Source organism: Notolepis coatsorum (genome assembly GCF_963971535.1).
Source record: "Notolepis coatsorum genome assembly, chromosome: 15".
Taxonomy (NCBI): Eukaryota; Metazoa; Chordata; class Actinopteri; order Aulopiformes; family Paralepididae; genus Notolepis; species Notolepis coatsorum.
Window position 1 is genome coordinate 2,831,349 of NC_140179.1, and position 18,582 is coordinate 2,849,930.

Genomic DNA, 18,582 nt, shown 5'->3' on the forward strand with positions numbered 1-18,582 from the left:
ATTCATTATTATGAACCAATGTCATGATCACATGTGCAGAGGCAGACTGTCAGCATTAATGATTATGAACCAGAGTTGACTAGAGTCAGCTCTCCATGTTGTGCTCAACACTGGTCTCACCGTTCCCTTTCATGAACCTTTCAAGGAAGTCATTGAAATCCGTTGGCGTCTCCAGCATGGCTGCAAACTTGTGGAAGTGGAAATAGGACACAAGAACATCCTTGGGGTTTCTGCTCACGTATATTACCTTGAATAAACAATAGACAACATTTTAGAATTTATATTTTTATTGATTTGTATTTTGATGTTGATTGCCAATTGTAATTTAAAGGTGCTATGGATAACATTTTTATGTAGAGTAATAATTAAAAAGCTTCCCCTCCCCGAAATAACTTGATTCATGAATTATAATTAATTAATCAAACATTTAATAAAATGAATGTTGTTGTTTACATGTTGCGTGCATGTATCCCCTCCCTACTTTCCATTTCCCCACGTGGAATATACCTGATTGGATAAATGATATGTTGGTGCTCTAGTCTGACATCTAGTGGCTGAATGTTATCTAAGCACCTTTAAGATTCATCACTGGATATACCGTTGCATAGCAAAGTTGTTCGAAGGTCGAGAAAAATACAAAATAAATAGAATACCAGTACTTGCAGATCAATAGTCTTCCTATTTATTGTGGGTAACAAGGAACGCATTTCAGCTAAAGGCCATCATCAGCGTAATTGGAACCAACAGAAATGGCAATTAATAGAAAACAAGTGAGGTCCAAACTGTAATCAGCAAAGACCGGAAACGTAGCAGAAGAATCGAAAAGATATATTATTAAGAGCCATACGGTCCAGTTAAATAAATGAAGATGCAAAACACCATTATAAAGACATAATACATACTATACATACATTGACCTTGATTGAGGATTTTTTTTTATTTCATAATCAAATGTGTCTATGCTCAAAACTGACAAATGCACTAATAAATGCTATATGTAAATGAGAGCTCAGACAACTCTGTTAATATAAAGATACATCTCTTTTATTAGTCTATAATGGGGACAAATAGCATATAAAAGGAAATTAATTAAGAGTTATAAGCTATATGACCCTGTTAAATAGTTACAATTTATTAAGAGCTATATGACCCTGTTAAATAGTTAGAATTTTTTCAGAGAGCATAGTAAAATGTCATTGAATTCTTTACATCCACACAATCTAAATACATAATCTTGTATAGTATAGTTTAGAAATAGCAAGTATAGCATAAGGATATAGAGTAAAAACTGTATATTGTATAGTAGTGTATAGGACCCAGTGCCTTAATTCGTAGCTAACATTGTATTGCATTATCTCAGGACTTTAACATGTCTATTTTATCATGTCTATTTTATGTCTATTTTATGATCTGTTTATTATGTCTATTTTATTATTTAGTATTATTTCACAATCAAAGCGGGCATGGCCACCAACATTTCACTGTATGCCCTGGTATGTATGTGACAAATAAACCTCTTGAATCTTAACTCATTGGCTGCCAGCTATTATCCTTATCCTGTGGTAGCTACTGCCAAGCTGTAAACGATGGGAGTTAGTCACCTTGTTTGTAGAGCTAAATCTATATTCTCTATATATAGCCATGGATGCAATACTATAGTCATTTGACATTGAGTTTCTTCCGGTCAAGATGCAAAAAAGAGATAATTTTTCCATCCATAAAATATATTATACCGTGGTGAATATAAGTATGGTTTTAGAGCGGTAATTCATGAAATGCTTGATTACATTGTAGACATTGCCGTTTCCTTCCTGAACCTGCTATTGTTTTTGGAATCAAATCCACATTATAGGTATTATGTTCCATCATGAATGCATGAAAGGGGGGGGGGGGTCGTTTCTGATTATTTGATTGTCATTCGCATTGAACACAAAAAACGGTTATCAGCCCGATCAGTATGAAAGCATTGCAGGACCAAGCAAAAATGTACGTCAAATCGCCCTTACCTGTGGTCGGGAGTAATCCAAAAAAAATATTCCAATTGGTCTGGTTTTCAAAGAAGACAGATGAATAATGGTAGGGGTTAGCTTACCAAATCTGTACACAAGATCACAGGCCTGGGGTCAGTTCCGTCTGATGCCCCTTCCTGAGCGGCTGCTGATTTCTTTAGTTAGCGGTCTAATGACAAAACAAATACTGCTTTTCTAAATAAAAAAAAGTCCACAGGCACTTCACGGTGAGTAGGGTTCAGTCTTGTGACCAAGATGGCCGAGATCTCATCTAACTCGCTTGCGTGCGTGAATTATTTCCGTAGCCTCTGTTTGCGAAGACGCTCTCTGATTGGCTAGGCCGCGTACAGCGAAGAAGAAAAGACCCTCTCTGACTGGTTTAGCTCCGAAGGGTCTCTTCCGCCTTGTACATATATTCTCTACTTCGAAGTGGCTATGCTTAGGCATTCTTACGAAGTGGTTTTGCTTGGGCATTCTTTCGAACTGGTTATGCTTAGGCATTCTTTCGAACTGGTTATGCTTAGGCCCTCTTTCAAGTTTCAAGTTTCAAGTTTCTTTAATAGTTGTCATACAGAAGTACAGAATACTTTCATACAAAATGCTTCTTACTGTTACGCTCCAGAGACTGTGCTAGACAAGATAAGTATCAAATAACATAGTATAGCATGTAAATTAGAAGTAGAAAATGAGGTCACAGTGTTCAGTATAGACATATGTACAATGTTCGATGCAGAATAGACGTAACTGAGTTACCATATAATCAGGGGTGTAAAGTACTTGAGTAATTGTACTTCGTTACAATACTTAAGTACTGTTTTGGGGGATTTGTACTTTACTCAAGTATTATTAGGTTTGTATACTTTGTACTTTTACTCCATTACATTTCAGAGAAAAAAAAACATACTTTTTACTCCTTACATTTAAAATGCAGACCTACAAAGAACAAAGTACAAATCTTGCAGGTCCAACCATTTTAATGAGTATTTTTGAATTGTTTATCTGGTCAAACTAACGTTATTAATCCTGCGACCGCAGGTAAACAGCCAATCAAATCCCCATCAATGGAAAATGAACCTGCCCATACCCATGCTGATTGGTCCTTGTGCAAGACTAGAAAGTGGGGATCTTTGATTAAACACCTGCTATCAGAAGAATAGAGTCAGTGACTGACAAGACAGGGTGTGTGTCTTGGATGGGGATGTGGTGGGGATTGATGTGTGGGGTGGGGTGTTTGGAAAACTGACTGTTAAATTCCTCAGTCTAAAGAGATGACCTTGCCCCTGGCAAGCCTTCTAGTGATCCATTGTTAAAGCGCCTCAGAGTGAATCTTTTCCAGTAATGAAGAACACTCTTATCTCAGTTTTTGGATGAATCCCACTCATGAGAAACAACTAATATGTGATTCTTCTCACAGATAGCTGATAAATGACATTATTAAATTAAATGTCCTCTGTTCTTTCATTTCAGCAGAACACATTCCATTGTGGGCAGAGTGTATGCTTGGTTTCATTCCAGCCTTGCCTAAACACCAGCTGATGATTTCACTAATTGGCTCACCTCTTCAACTAACTCACCTGGTGCAATGTATAGTTAAAATGAAAACTTGGCCGATGATGGAATCCTTTAAAAAAAAAAAAAAAAATTACTTTTACTTTTTAGTACTTAAGTACATTTAAAGGTAGGACTTTTTGACTTTTACTCAAGTGTGTTTTTAGCCAGATACTCTGACTTTTACTTGAGTCAGATTTTGAGACAGTACCCATACTTTCACTTAAGTATAATTTCTGGGTACTTTTTACACCCCTGCATATAATATACAATACTATGCAGTGTACTAATATACAATACTATATAGTGCAAAAACGTGGTTATGCTTAGAGTTAGGGTTAGGGTTAGCCAATCGGAGAGCATCTTTTTCTTCTTCGCTGAAATCAAAGAGCGTCTTCGCTCACAGAGGCTAAGGAAAAAAAGCACGCCCCTTGCGTGCGTGATTTCGAAACCTAGCCGCATTTCCCGGAGACGCTCTCTGATTGGCCGACGCCTGTTTCTACACTGGTTAAGCTTAGGCACTCGTTCGAAGTTGGTTAAGGTTAGAGTTTGTCTTAGAGCATGGCGATAGAATGCCAGGTAGTTTGCAAGCTGTTTGACGTGGAAATGGGCAAAGACACAGCTCGTCACACGATTGGGCAAACGCGTCAGTGGCCAATCAGAGAGCGTCAGTCAGTGCCAATCAGAGAGCGTCTCCGAGAAATGCGGCTAGGTTTCGCAATCACGCCCCTTGCGTTGCCACTGTGTGTGCCACACTTCACCGTCCTCTGGAAACACCAGCTGACCTTTACTGGTGATTAGTTCCGGCTCCCAGTGTACACATGCGTTATTATCCACAGTTATCAACAGCTTAACACCCATTATTTCTTTTGAAAACCAGCCCACACAAAAGGTGAATGAAAGGAAGGAAAATGTAGAAGGAAATAGATAAACCGCTCGTACTGTATTCCTCTCATCCCTAATAATTATGAAACACCACATGTGAGCGGTTCATTCACAGACTTATCCGACTGGCGTTTGGTCCTCACCTGTTTTCTATCAATTGTCATTTCTGTAGGTTTTGTTAACACTTTCACTGCGACAATACAGAAGGTTAACCCTTTCACTGCCACACGACAAAGGGTTAACCCTTTCACTACCACACTACAGACGGTTAACAGTCTGTAGTGTGGTAGTGAAAGGTTAACCTTCTGTAGTGTGGTAGTGAAAGGGTTAACACTGATGATGGCTTTCAGTGCCGGTATTCTGTTTGTTTTGATCCTCACTACAACCAGTGCACCAGATGCAGTGTTCCAGGTTTGAAGCTGTGCACGCTTCTACTCCTCACCATATGAGCAAAAAACAGTCGGTGAACTAACCTTGCCCTTCTTCTGACTCAGAGCGAGGGGCATGAACTTGTACGGTAGGTGGGAGACCCGTAGCCTGGGCGACTCTGCCGAGGCAAACCCCTGCCCACCGCCGATCTGCTCGATCCAAGGAACACTGCTAAAGTTCGCCTCATGTGCTGTGGCCGCGACGTCACCCTTGGTCTCTACAAGCCTGAGAATCTGCTGCATCCAGATAGTACCTGCCAATAAGAAGAAGATGAACATATAGGGCCATGGGTGTTGGAACCATTATAGCTGAAGGGGGTGGGGCGGGGCATGTAGGGCCGGTACGGACAAGCTCTTGAGACACATGGTATGTTTACATCAGATTATCACATTGCATCTTTACAACAGAATTCAGGGTTCGATTCCCACTTGGGGACCAGGTTGCCAGGTTTTGTTTTGTTTATTGTTATTTGCACTTACAAACATACATTCTGGAATAAAATAAGTAAAAGCAGAACAGTTAAAAATTTGCAGGAAAGGTCAAAAAACCCAAGGGCTTATAAGCGACCTCGGCTCTTAAACCTATAATGGATAGGCTCTTGAGGGAGCGGAACGCAGCACCCGCCGCTGGGGACCAGTCGAACGGCAGGGCGGGAGAGGTTAGCCTGGTAAGTGGTTCCGCCACCTGGCTGTAGTTCGGGATGAATCTTCGGTAGAAGTTGGCGAACCCGAGGAAGCTCTGTAACTCCTTCCGAGAGGTGGGTTCCGGCCACTCCTCCACGGCCCGGATCTTGCGAGGGTCAGCCCGGGTCAAGCCTCTCTCCACGATGAAGCCCAGGTAATCGACGGAGTCGGAGTGAAATCGGCACTTCTCTGCCTTGACGAAGAGCCGATTGTGGAGGAGGCGCTCCAGCACACGTCGGACATGCTGGATGTGTTCCTCGAGGGTCTTAGAGAAGATGAGGATGTCATCTAGGTATACCACCACAAACTCCTCCAGCATGTCACGAAGGACGTCGTTCATGAGCGCCTGGAATACCGCCGGAGCGTTGGTGAGGCCGAACGGCATTACCAGGTACTCGTAGTGGCCCCTGGGAGTCTTGAAGGCGGTCTTCCACTCATCGCCCTCTCGGATACGGACCAGATGGTAGGCACTCCGGAGGTCCAGCTTGGTAAAGACGGTAGCCTGGGTGAGGGGCTCGAAGGTGGAGTTCATGAGAGGAAGAGGGTACTTGTTCTTAATGGTGATCTCGTTGAGCTGGCGATAGTCGATGCAGGGTCGAAGGTGTCCGTCCTTCTTCCCAACAAAGAAGAAAGGAAGGCCGAATGAGACCTGCTTCCAAGGACTCAGAGATATATCGATCCATCGCTGCCTTCTCAGGGATGGTCAGACTGTAGAGGCCGGGAAGGGGAGCCCCTGAGCGAAGGTCGATGGCACAGTCGTAAGGCCGGTGAGGCGGAAGGGCCTGAGCCCGGGACTTACTGAAAACCTCCTCGAGGTCGTGGTACTCGGGGGGTATCGTCGAGAGGTCCGGAGGCGGCTCACAAAGGGGGCTCCGAGGCGAGGGACAGGACGCCGCCTGAAGACACTGGGCATGACAGGCGGAGCTCCACCCCCTGATGGTACCGGAGGACCAGGCGATGTGGGGCTCATGCAGCGCGAGCCAGGGCCTGCCCAGGACTACTGGGACAAGAGGAGAGCTGGTGATGAAAAACTGGAGTCTCTCAACGTGGTTACCAGCAATGGTGAGAAGGACTGGACAGGTGCGTTGAGTGATGTCAGCCAGGCGGTGTTGGTCCAACGCGAACACCTCCAAGGGTCTCACGAGGTCCTCTAGCGGAATGTTGGCCTGGGTAGCAAACTCGAAATCCAGGAAACTCTCGTCAGCACCCGAGTTGATGAGTGCCTCCACCGTCGCCCGTTGGTCCGCCCAGGCCAAGGTGACGCTCATCAGACGACTAGGTGGTGCACGGTTCTGGGAACGAGAAAAACGGCTCACCAGGATCTCCCGGGGTCCCGGCGAGCCTGGTCTTTTGGCCGGGTGGGGCAGTTGGAGATACGGTGCCCATCCCGGCCGCAGTAGAGGCAAAGGCCGGACCTGAACCTGGCCTCTAATTCAGCCGGGCTAAGGTGAGAGCGTCCCAGCTGCATGGGTTCCTCCTCGGGCACCGAACGGGAGGGGAAGGGACCACCAGTTGTGGTGGAAGCAGGACGGGCCGCAGTACCGTCACGAGTGCGGGGGGTCTGGGGAACCTCTGGAGGTCCCAGTCGGGCTCTCTCACGCCTTCTCTCCCGGAGGCGTCCGTCGATGCGAATGGCGAGGCTGAATAGGTCCTCGAGGGACTCCGGTTCCTCACGGGTCGCGAGCTGGTCCCTTACAGCGTCGTTGAGCCCCCTCATGAAGGTGAGACGAAGCGATTGGTCGTTCCAACCGCTCTCCGTTGCCGCCAGTCTGAACTCCAGCACGTAGTCAGTGACCCCGCCACTGCCCTGCCGGAAGGTGCCCAACCGAGCTCCTGGGTCCTGGCCACGGGCTGGGTGGTGGAAAACCCTGCGGAGCTCTGCCACGAAGTCTGGGTAGGAAAAACAGAAATCAGCCCCCATTGCCCAGGAGGCAGTAACCCACTGTGCTGCCCGGCCTGAGAGCAGGTTAGTCATGTAAGCCACTCGGGCTCCCTCTGAAGTGAATCGGCTGGGTTGATGACGAAAAACCAACTCGCATTGCATGATGAATGTGGCACAATCCTCGAAGTTACCATTGAACAACCGTGGTTCGGAGAGACGGGGCTCCCGAGGTGCGGGATCGGGAGGCGCGGGGCCTGCCACGGCTGCGGGTGGTGCTCTGGCCGAGACTCCTGAAGCAGGTGGGGTTACAAGCAGGGCGTTAAATGAGTCACTCAGAGTTCGCAATTGGTGAAGAATATCAGCCTGCTGATTACCCTGGGCTGTCTGCAGGGTAGCCAGAGAGCCAAGGGACTCCTGAATAGGCAGGACCTGGGCTCGGAGCTCCTGTACAGCAGCCGCAGCCGCACCTAACTGTATGCTGTGGTCGTTGGTTAATTCAATCTGGACCGCCAACGCGGTTCTGACTCTGTCTGTGTCGGCTGAGGTCGACATGGTCGGGTCGTAATGTTCAAAACGACTCGACATCGATTGAAAGAAGGTCCCAGTATAAGAAGCCTCTGGGGCGCTAATCACAAACTATGACAGGTGCGTGCTGGAATTGATACTTGCTCCAGAAGCGTGTGGCGGGGAATGCACCAATCAACACAGTACCTTAAAGGAGCGTGTGGCGGGGAACGAACCAATCCTCACACCTACTTTGAACTTGTTGATGTCTGTATTAGGACGATATATACAACCTACAATCATTCTTTTATTCTCATTCAGAGCAATAGATTGAACCTCTAGAAAAACAGATTCACAGTTGCAGTCATGAAACTTCACTTCAAGGTCAGATCTCTGTTTAAATTCCAGACCCTTTTGAACATAGAGAGAAACTCCACCACCTCTGCCTTCTCTACACCTATGTGTGGCTGTATAGTCGGTGATTTCAAATAGCGAAGTAATTTCCTCTGTAAGCCATGTTTCAGTTAGTGCTATAATTGAGAATACATGGTTATAAGTCGTGTAGCTCCGCTCTGCGTCTACTGGAATACACTTCCATATCAGTTCACATGCACCTTTACACACCCATCCGCCTGGCCACACCCCCATCCGCTCCTCTACATAAGCAGGGGTGTGGCCATACTAACAGCTCCTTCCTTGTTTTCACCACGGCGAGTGTCTGTATACACCACTTTGAGATTAGTGAAATGTTGAAGAGGAGCTGCGATGAAGGAGCTGCGTTGACATTATATCTTTATTTTCTCTCTCACTATTTTCGAGGAAATACAGCGATAATGTCTTCGCCACCGGGGTGTCTAGAAGATGATGATCATTCTGACCTCCACCGGCATTTTCGTATTAGGGGCTCGCGTCGCTGGCCTAATCCCCACCGGCATTCCTCCAGCTCTGCAGTTGGACAGGTATTACCTCCGCTCTGCAGTTGGACTTTGCTTGAGAGGCGCTCGGCTGTGTGAGGGCCAGCTGCCTCTCCGGGCGGGTGATGGTTTTGAGATGCAAGCACCAGTTGTGTTGCTATGGGGGGAATGGCTGCACGACTTACGAAAGCCGGCTCCAGGCTGGTACCCTTTTTTGCTGCCTCTTAGCGGCGTGGAGAGGGTTCTGGTTTGACGCCCGCGTTACATGAGCTCCTCATCGGGAGCTTTGTTGCCTGGGACCGTATCCGAATCTGCGGTTCAATCCCCCGGATCTCTGGACAAACGGATACTCTCTGTCACCGTGCGGGCCCCGCCTTTCAAGATGAAAGTTACCCGGCGTGAGGGAGGTGGGTTTGGTGTTTCGTTATAAGAATATCTCCACGCTCAAGTCGGCTGCAGCCCATGAGGGATTTGTGCCGGCACCGCTGTGTCTGATAATCACCGTTCTGAAGACTGTGTTGACTTCTTTTCCTCTTCTCTCTTCGGATGAGGAGAGGGACAGACAGCGGCTGTCTGAAGTGTTGGCCTATATTGTGTTCTCACATTGTGCAGTTTCGGTGGTAGTTTCGGTGGTAGTTGGTTGGTGGTAGTTTCGGTGGTAGTTTGTCATGACAAACCAATTACATAATCCAACATATGTGTAAAGGCACAACATATTCCAGTTAGCAGTATATTTTTTTAATGATTCGTTACGGCGCAATCAATACTTCCATGCGTTCGGGACCTCCATGTTTTGGGGGTATTCATCAGAAAAATCGGATCCGGGATTCGGCTCCCATCAGTCGGGCAAGAACTGCGGGTTTTCAGCCTCTCTCCTCTCTCCTCTCTCCTGGAGCTTAAGGGGGACCGCGCTGGCGCTCGGCCAATCAGAGAAACGCAGAAGCGCATGTTGGTTGCCTAAAGTGTTCACGCGGCCTGATTTTTATTATAATGCACACACTCTTATTGGCTGTGAATGTGTTTATTCTGCTGTATTTTTATATGTATATTATTTATATATATTGCAAGAGTGTGGCACGTGCATATTGGTTGTGTGTAGCTGCCTAGTATATTGGCTACTTGAGACTTGCTGGAAACACTGCCCCTTTACACTCCTATAACTGGTGCTGGGGCTCAGCCCCCCCCCCCCCCCCCCCTTAGCCTAAAATAGGCTCCTCAGTCTGAGAACATCTCAGGTTCCCAACACAAACACTGTTGGATTTCCTCACCGCATCTGATATTTCAGTCCGATATTGCTTGGAATATGTAGTAATCTACCACAGGAAAAAAGGTACATAATGTACGCTATGTTATAGCCATAAGTAATATATTTACGTATTGTATCGAAAATGTAACCTGTGTACGTATTAAAAATAATACTATATTACATATTCAATTATCTTTTCAGAAAACCTAACCATAACCATAACTTTATATCTTAACCATAACCGTTAAAACTCGCCCGAAATACGTAAAGATATTACTTATGGCTATAACATAACATACATTATGTACCTCTTTTCCTGTGGTCGATTAGTACTCATTACGCTTTCTGATGAGACTGTGTTGGATAATTACACCTACTGTACATTAAGTCACACACAGAAGCTAAAAGGTTAAATATGACACAACAGACGTGACGAAAACCACTATCTTTCACCTCACCTGACTTGGGATACGTGACGGCAAATATGTCAGAGTCTCGGATCTCACAGCTCTGGATCAGATCCACTTCATCAGGATTGTGGAACCCCTTGATCAAGTTGAAACCTCTATGTGGTATCAATCCAGGAGTCTGGCAATCAGCGGGATGGTCTTTGGAATCTAAATGGAGACATACCGTGGGTCATTCTCATGAAATCAATGATTTACCATGGCCGTGATCTTTTCTAAATAAAGGTTAGCATTTATTCAAGTAAACAAAACATAATATTAAAGATAAAAATGTGCTCTCTCTCTTACAATGAGTTGTTTACTCATAACAATTAAGGGGAGACACTACAGGTGAATAGGGTAAAATAATTAACTAATAGATATCACAATGAAACTTCCCCAGTTGATTACTTATATTAAGACAAGACTGTTTTGTATTACAAGTTTTCTGAAATTGTATGTTTAAATATGCAAATGAGGCATTATCTACTTAAATATGCACTAATTTGCATATAATTCCAGGACAGAAATCTGAACATTGGATAAAGCCATTTTCAAAATTATAGTTTCATTTTGTTGACATATTAGAGCCAAAGGTTATTACTAGGGATGCCCCGATCACGTTTTTTGCCACCGATACCGATCACCGATCGTCGTGAGCCATATCGGCCGATACCGATCCGATACCGATCGTTTTTGATTAAAAAGAAATTAAAACTTATTTTATATAAAAAGTTTTTTTTTTTTTTTTTTTATAAAATATATATATTATATAATTAGACTTGTACTTGTATTATCTGCGAGACATCGCCACCACGCAACAAGCTCCACTGTCTGTGTGTACTCTAGTAGCCTCCAGCTACGGCCAGGATTCTCCGGAGCTGCACCTGGACCTATACTCGAGTAGCCTCGAGCAGAGCTACGGCCAGGATTCTCCAGCGCTGCACCTGGACCCTATTGGCATAACGTTACTTAACTGTGCTCAGCAAGCCCTCAGCTCGAATACGCATCGAATCAGTGTTATAAGACATTGATATCAGGAGCTATCTGTAGCTACTGCTAGCCGGATATATAACGTTAATACAACGCCTCAGTGAATTATTTAGTTCAATGGGACATTTCGTTTTGAACGGTGAACTAACTTGCGCTAACGTGAGCTAACAGGTAGCATACACATCTCTACTAGACTTTGTGGAGCGTTTGTTGATGTCAGGAGCTATCGGTAGCTGGCCGACTAGATGTTATAAGACATTGATAAGACATTGATATAAGACATTGATATCAGGAGCTATCTGTAGCTACTGCTAGCCGGCTAGATGACGTTAAGACAACTATTTAGTTCAATCGGACATTTAGTTTTGAACGGTGGCCTAACGTCAGCTAACGCAAGCTAACGGAGATATCAACATGGACCACTAGACTTCTGGGGCATTTGTTGATATCCGGAGCTATCAGTAGCTAGCCGGCTAAATACCGTTAGACAATGCCTACTAAAAGTGAATAGTTGACTGGGTAATTTTGTTTAAACAGTAACGATAGCTAGGTAGCTAACGTTAGCTCAGGTCGAATGCACTATCTAGACTCAGCAGAGGAGGTCCGCCTCCTCTGTGTTTACAAACTCTACACGGGTACGGGCGGGGCTAGGGAGGAGGAGCAGTTTGCAGGTCCTGTGCGTCTGAGACAAGCGAGTGAGATATCCACTTGATCAGTTTCCGCGATCGGCGAATATGACTAATTATCGGAATTCCCCGATCGCATATTTATACTGATTATCGGCCGATGGGCATCCCTAGTTATTACAGGGGGGATTTTGGATATCTCTTTTTATCACTCCATAAATCAGAAAATACTCCATTCAGTCAATTTTTATGGTAAAATTCCATATTTCGCCATGTTTTTAGGAATGAAATGTGATATAAATCAGGGTATGAATGCGATATTGTGAGGATTGGCTCGTTCCCCGCCACACGCTTCTTCAAGGTACTGTGTTGATTGGTGCATTCCCCGCCACACGCTTCAGGAGCGATTACCAATTCCATCATGCACCTGTCGTAGTTTGTGATTAGCGCTCCAGAGGCTTCATATACTCGGACCTTCTTTCAATCGTTGTCGGGTCGTTTTGATTACTACTGCTACTGCCTGTCTCCCCCCGTTGTTGTGCCTCGTCTACTTTCCCTCCAGGACATCTTTGGATCGCCGCTGGTGAATATCTTGATCATCCGTTTGGAGCTGTGCCTCGTTGCCCGCTTTACGCGTTTGCGCTTTGGTGAGTTTTTGGAAACGTACCTTTTTGGATTATCTGTTTTTGTGTGTTTGGATAACACTGAAGAAATACCGTTTTTGTTTTGTACTGGACTCAGCTAAATTGTGTGTTTGGATAACACTGAAGAAGTACCGTTTTGTTTTGTACTGGACTCTGCTAAGTTGTGTGTTTGGATAACACTGAAGTAGTACCGTTTTGTTTTGTACTGGACTCAGCTAACTTGTGTGTAGTTTACACCGAAGATCAAGTCACTTGTATTTCATACTGGACTCAGCTAAAGGAGGACTGAACTGCACTGCCTCTGTGTACTGTTGGACTGTTGTTGATCTCTCTCTCTCCGTTTCCACTCCGAGTTGGATCTGGGAGTATCTGCAGAGCCGCAGCGGCGCCTACGCTGATTCCCCACCTCTAACACCGGGAGGATCTGCAGAGCCGCAGACAACTCTGCCGAAGGCATTCTCCTTTTTGTTTATTCTGATTTGTTATTTGGCTCTTTTTGATTCTGTAATAAATACGCCCTAGTGTTTGGCTAACTCTGAACTACCTGTCTGTGCCGTGCTGTTGAGGTCGGTTTCAAACCCTAACAGATATCAACAAACCCTTCTGTAAATACCTTCAGAACATAGATATGAATAGAACTGGAAGGTTTGGTGTATGTGAGTGCTACTGCAGTGGAGATTTCTGGCTCAGAGTATGAGGAAAAACTCTTAAAACTCATTTTTGGGAAAACGCCTTCAAAGTTCTGTATTGTAAAATGCCATACTTTTTTTTTTAAACAGATATTTACAAACACAAAACCTAATCAAACCATTAGTAATAGACAACCTAAACACATGCCTGATAACTGAATAATAATAATAATGATGTTATTGAACTGAACAGAACTACACACAGGCTACAAACAGTGTAGTACAGTGTAGTACCCCCTAATAGGCAAAAAATATTTGAATAGATATCACTATGAAACTTTGCCAGTTTGGTATGTACATATAAACTAAGAAAAAATATATTGCAAGTTTTCTGAAATTTATGTTTATATATGCAAATGAGGCACTTCCCCATTAAATATGTCCACATTTATGGATGCAATAAGGCAAAATGAAGTAAAATAAACAACTAAATGTGTGTTATTGACGTTTTATTGTCACTAGTTTCATAGAAGACATGTTTAGGAAGCAAAATATAACATAATCTCAAAAACAACAAAAAAAGTATATTTGCCTATTCACCTGCAGTGTCTCGCCTTAATTATTTTAATATTTTAGTACATTTTGTGCTTAAATTCTCATTAGCGCATTGATTTCTATGGACCATTGACTTAATTTTATATTTAACACTTTGAATGCCACTCACGGTTTTTCTCAGGTTTACCCCCCGACCGTTGAATGCCACGTCACGAGAATACGCGTTTTTTTTTTTTTTTTTTTTTTTGCGATCTGAAATCATATTGCATCAAGCGAGTCTACCGTTGGAGATCCAGGCACCGCCGGCGCTCAGATGTGAAAAAAGCGCCCCCTATCGTCTCCCAGATGGTAAATCACCCTTTTGGATTGGACTCAATGAAAGTGAATGGGAGAAAGGATTTCTGACTCCACATTTTACTTCTCACTGATGTAACCGGGGTCTACCAGAGTTCATTCTGGAGCCTTGGTGCCGCGGCGAATATGTGTTTTACTGTATACACGATGGATCAATCAAATGAGCGATTTTTTCGAATGACGATCGGAAATTGGAATAAACCATTTGGATACCATCTGACCTCAGGTAAGGAATCTATGGTATCAGTCTTAGGATAATCAGACTCGTTTTCACGGATATATCAGCGATTATCAGCACGCGCTATCGATCATCTAGCGTTTATTTGAAAACGATTAATAAATAGGCCGACAAATGACAACGTTCTGGAATATTCCAGTAAAAGACGATTATCATAGAATGGGTTGTTTTTTCCGCGAAAACTAGTGATTTTCAAAATGCTAACAAACGGAAATGAAGCGATAAAAAAACAATCTGCCTTGACAATGTTGACTGGAAAATGAGTCTTTGATAAGCGACAGGCAGATTAGACACATAGCCATAATTTAAAACATAGATTAGGCGATATTAAGTTAACATTGGAGTGGATGGTGGCATTCAAAACTCAAAATGTTTCTCTAAAACTTTATTAATATTGTTTATTTATTTGTGTCATCAAGGAAATTCTGATGGATTATACAATTAAATGTACAAATTAATGATTTTTTTGTGGAAAACATAATGTCCATGGATGCAGTCCTCATTCTCCGCAACAGTTTTCACCTTCCTGTTAAGACTACAGTATTTTTTAAATAATAATAATAATAATAATAACTTTATTTGTATAGCACTTTTCATACAGAGTTTGCAGTTCAAAGTTCACAACAGTAAAAAATACAGGCATAAGCGAGCATAAAAAGATAGACAGGTAGAATCACAGTGTTTCACATTAGGATCTAGCATCCCAATAGGCTCTCCGCTTACAGTTTTCAGTAACACAAATAGTAAAAATAGTTTAAAATGATTCAGTTTAAAAATAGTAAAAAAATTATAAAATAGAACGGACATAAAAAATACAGGCATGAGCGAGCATAGCAAGATATGGCAAATCACAGTGTTTCACATTAGGATCTAGCAAATAATAAAAATAGTTTAAAATGAGTCAGTTTAAAAATAGTCATCAGTAAGAAGTAAAAAGTGCAATAACCGACACATGAATTTGATAGGCAGTGTATAAGAGTAGGCAGGGTAAGAATAGTGCAGGTAAATACAAGTTGTGTCAGGATATCCCTGATGTTTCCTCTTGCCACTAGGTGGTAGCAGATACCTATCAGTGAAATGCCTGAGCAAAGAGATAGGTTTTAAGCTGTCTTTTAAAGATGTCTAGCGAGTTGGCTTCCCTGATGTTTTGGGGTAGTTTGTTCCATAGTTTTGGGGCATAGTTGATAAAGGCTGCGGTGAAACTTTCCAAAAAGTAATAGCAACTCGAGTTGGACCAAAAAAGGCTCTGGCAGGAGTTACTGGACAAAAATCGGCGGAATAAATAATAAATAAATAGTATAGATTACAATAGTCACCCACACTAACTATAGCTGTAAGTACACCAGGGAAGTGAAAGACACCCACTTTGGTGGCAGGAACCAGCAAGTGACGCTTCATACTGGGGTCAAATACCTGAGTGGGGGACGTGTGGAGTCTTTTGCCTCTCTGTCAGCGTCCCTAAAGCATGATGCTGTTGCAACGTGGGCTCATCTTAATCCAGTGCTCAAGTCCATCCGGGAGGAACATCCAGAAGTGAAGCACATCCATTTTATTTCAGATGGACCCACCTCCCAGTACCGCAACAAGACAGCGTTCTATCTGGCCTCGACAGGGCCTTTCATGAGAGGGTTTGAATATGTCACCTGGAACTTCTCAGAGGCATCTCATGGCAAGGGTGCCCCTGATGGGGTAGGGGGTGCCCCTGATGGGGTAGGGGGTGCACTCAAGAACCTAGCAGACCGGCTTGTTGCTTATGGAACTAGCATCCCAGACACCAACACACTGCATGAGCAACTGGCAACACACTCATCTGTAAGGCTATACATGGTAACAGAGGATGAGATCATTTCGGCCCAGGATTTGATTCCTCCATCCCTGAATACAGTGCCCGGGACTATGAAGATTCAACAGGTAAGTCAATGTGACATGAGGTTGAACAAGTTTGATTGATTAATTGATTGATTGAACACAATAGATTGACTTAACAGATCTGCACGTAATTTTAGTGTTTCAGCTGAGACCTGGGCTAAATACACAAAGAAGTGTGTCTAAAACACTGGTGTGTGTAAATGCGTGTTGTGGGGTGGGGGGGTTCTACAGGTCTAAGCATGTTTTATACATGACAACCATTTTGTCATGATTGTGTCCTTGTTTTTTATTTCATTTTGTACAGGCCTGCTTGTTTTTAACCAGAATATACACATTTATCTTAGGCCTATATGGATTGTATTATTTAAGCAAGGTTCAGAGTTGCACATTTTGCGTTATCAGGCCTATAATGATGTGTGTGATTGTTTGAGTAATTTTTTGAAGTATATGACCTGAACCAATGATTGTTCTATGGAAAAGGTTTTATTTGTTTTTGTTATTATTCTGTATATTGATTGCATCTTATTGTATTTTTAAACATGTTGTTTAAATGTTGTTAAACAGAATAAAGTTGTGAGTTGAGCTGAACAAATGCATTTTTTTCTTAATTTGATTGAGAGGATATGCAAATGCCTTAGTTGCAATTTAGGTAAGGATAACCTAGCTAACTTAACCTAGCCATTTTGAAAATGAAATTTAACACCTGAATATATTGGAATGATGATGATCCAAATAAAATGGATAGGTTAAGTTATGAAAGCTGGAGGGAAAACAACATTGTATTTGAAGTTACTGCACTTTGCCTGTACTTTACCTGTATAATTATTTAAGGAAATCGTGCAGTATCGGATTTTTTGGGGTTAATTAAAATAATTACGTCATATTTTTGTATGCCTAAAGATTACTTCATTAATACATGTTAAATTTGGGTACTATCATCTATCTACCTATAACACATTTTGGATGGCAAGTCAAAAAACTTTAAGCCATTCTTCTCAGTTTCACTGTTTGGAAGTTACTGCGGTCTGCCTGGGTTTTGAGTGTGATTTTGTAGTTACTGCAGTTTTTAAAACCCCATATCTCCAAAACTGAGCGACATTAACATCCGAAACTATAGAATGAAGCTCATCTTTATATAAAAAGAAAACAAACATTCTGTGGATCCATAAAATCAGTCTCCCATTGTCAGTGGAGCAGCTCCAGATTTGATACTTGATGACATCACAAGTTTGAGTCTTACTTCTCTGGGTTTGGGAGAGAGTAGCTCATGTTCCCAAATATTGATTGAACTGTCTTAGGCCATGAAAATAACATATTGAAGTGTTTTATTTGAGTGATGTTCCCCTTTAAGCATGGATTGTGCAAGAATATATCACAATCCCCACAATATCATTGAGACTGGAGTGAAGACGATATAAGACCACCATATCACCCGCCCCTGTGTGCGTGCGTGCGTGCGTGCGTGCGTGCGTGCGTGCGTGCGTGCGTGCGTGCGTGCGTGCGTGCGTGCGTGCGAGAGAGAAGCAGTTGACCCTGGAGCAGAAGTGTTACGTGGCGCAAAGAGAGATGGAGATGCTGAAAGACCCCCCCCCCCCCCCCCCACCTCAGTGGGAGTTGACCGGATCCTCCGCTACTTTTGAGAACAAGAAGAGAGCAGGGGCGGAGCTATAGGCGCGGCAGGGGAGGCAGCGGCCTTAGGGCCCGCCCACCGTCTGGCGGGAGGGGGGGCCCGGTTTGGAGTTGCCGTTCGCGTGTGGGACTGGATCGAACACAACTGGTGGTAACGGCAACTGGGACTGGTGCATTTGTTTTGATTCTAGGCTCCTCCCGTTTTGCCAGTACTGTGGTACGAGTACGACTGATAGCGTGTGGTTTAGGAACAGGGCGTTTTGCACAAATCCAGCGCTCCCTTTCCTTGGCTGTGACGTAGCCACGTAAAGCGGAGGTGATATTTTTCTCTGATGTCGCGTTCACGTTACGTGGGAAGAATCGGAAGAATCAGCTTCCGACTGGGAAAAACCATTCACGTCAGCCTCCTAGTTGTAATTCCTACTAGGACATATGGGATTTTTTATAGACCCCGATATCTCCCACTTCGCGTCACGAATTGCGGAAGTATGGATGTGGG

At 43.6% G+C, this 18,582-nt stretch overlaps 1 protein-coding gene across 1 annotated transcript in view; it reads right to left on the minus strand.

Moving 5' to 3' along the window:
• LOC311241630 (amine sulfotransferase-like) overlaps nucleotides 1–18,582 on the minus strand; it is a gene marked incomplete at both ends in the record, with an annotated part of 28,918 nt that overhangs the window by 1,478 nt on the left and 8,858 nt on the right. The window contains 3 exons of the mRNA XM_084330506.1: nucleotides 121–247; nucleotides 4,916–5,124; nucleotides 10,559–10,717. Of these exons, the coding sequence (XP_084186632.1) occupies nucleotides 121–247; nucleotides 4,916–5,124; nucleotides 10,559–10,717 (495 nt within the window). The remainder of the gene's footprint in view (nucleotides 1–120; nucleotides 248–4,915; nucleotides 5,125–10,558; nucleotides 10,718–18,582) is intronic.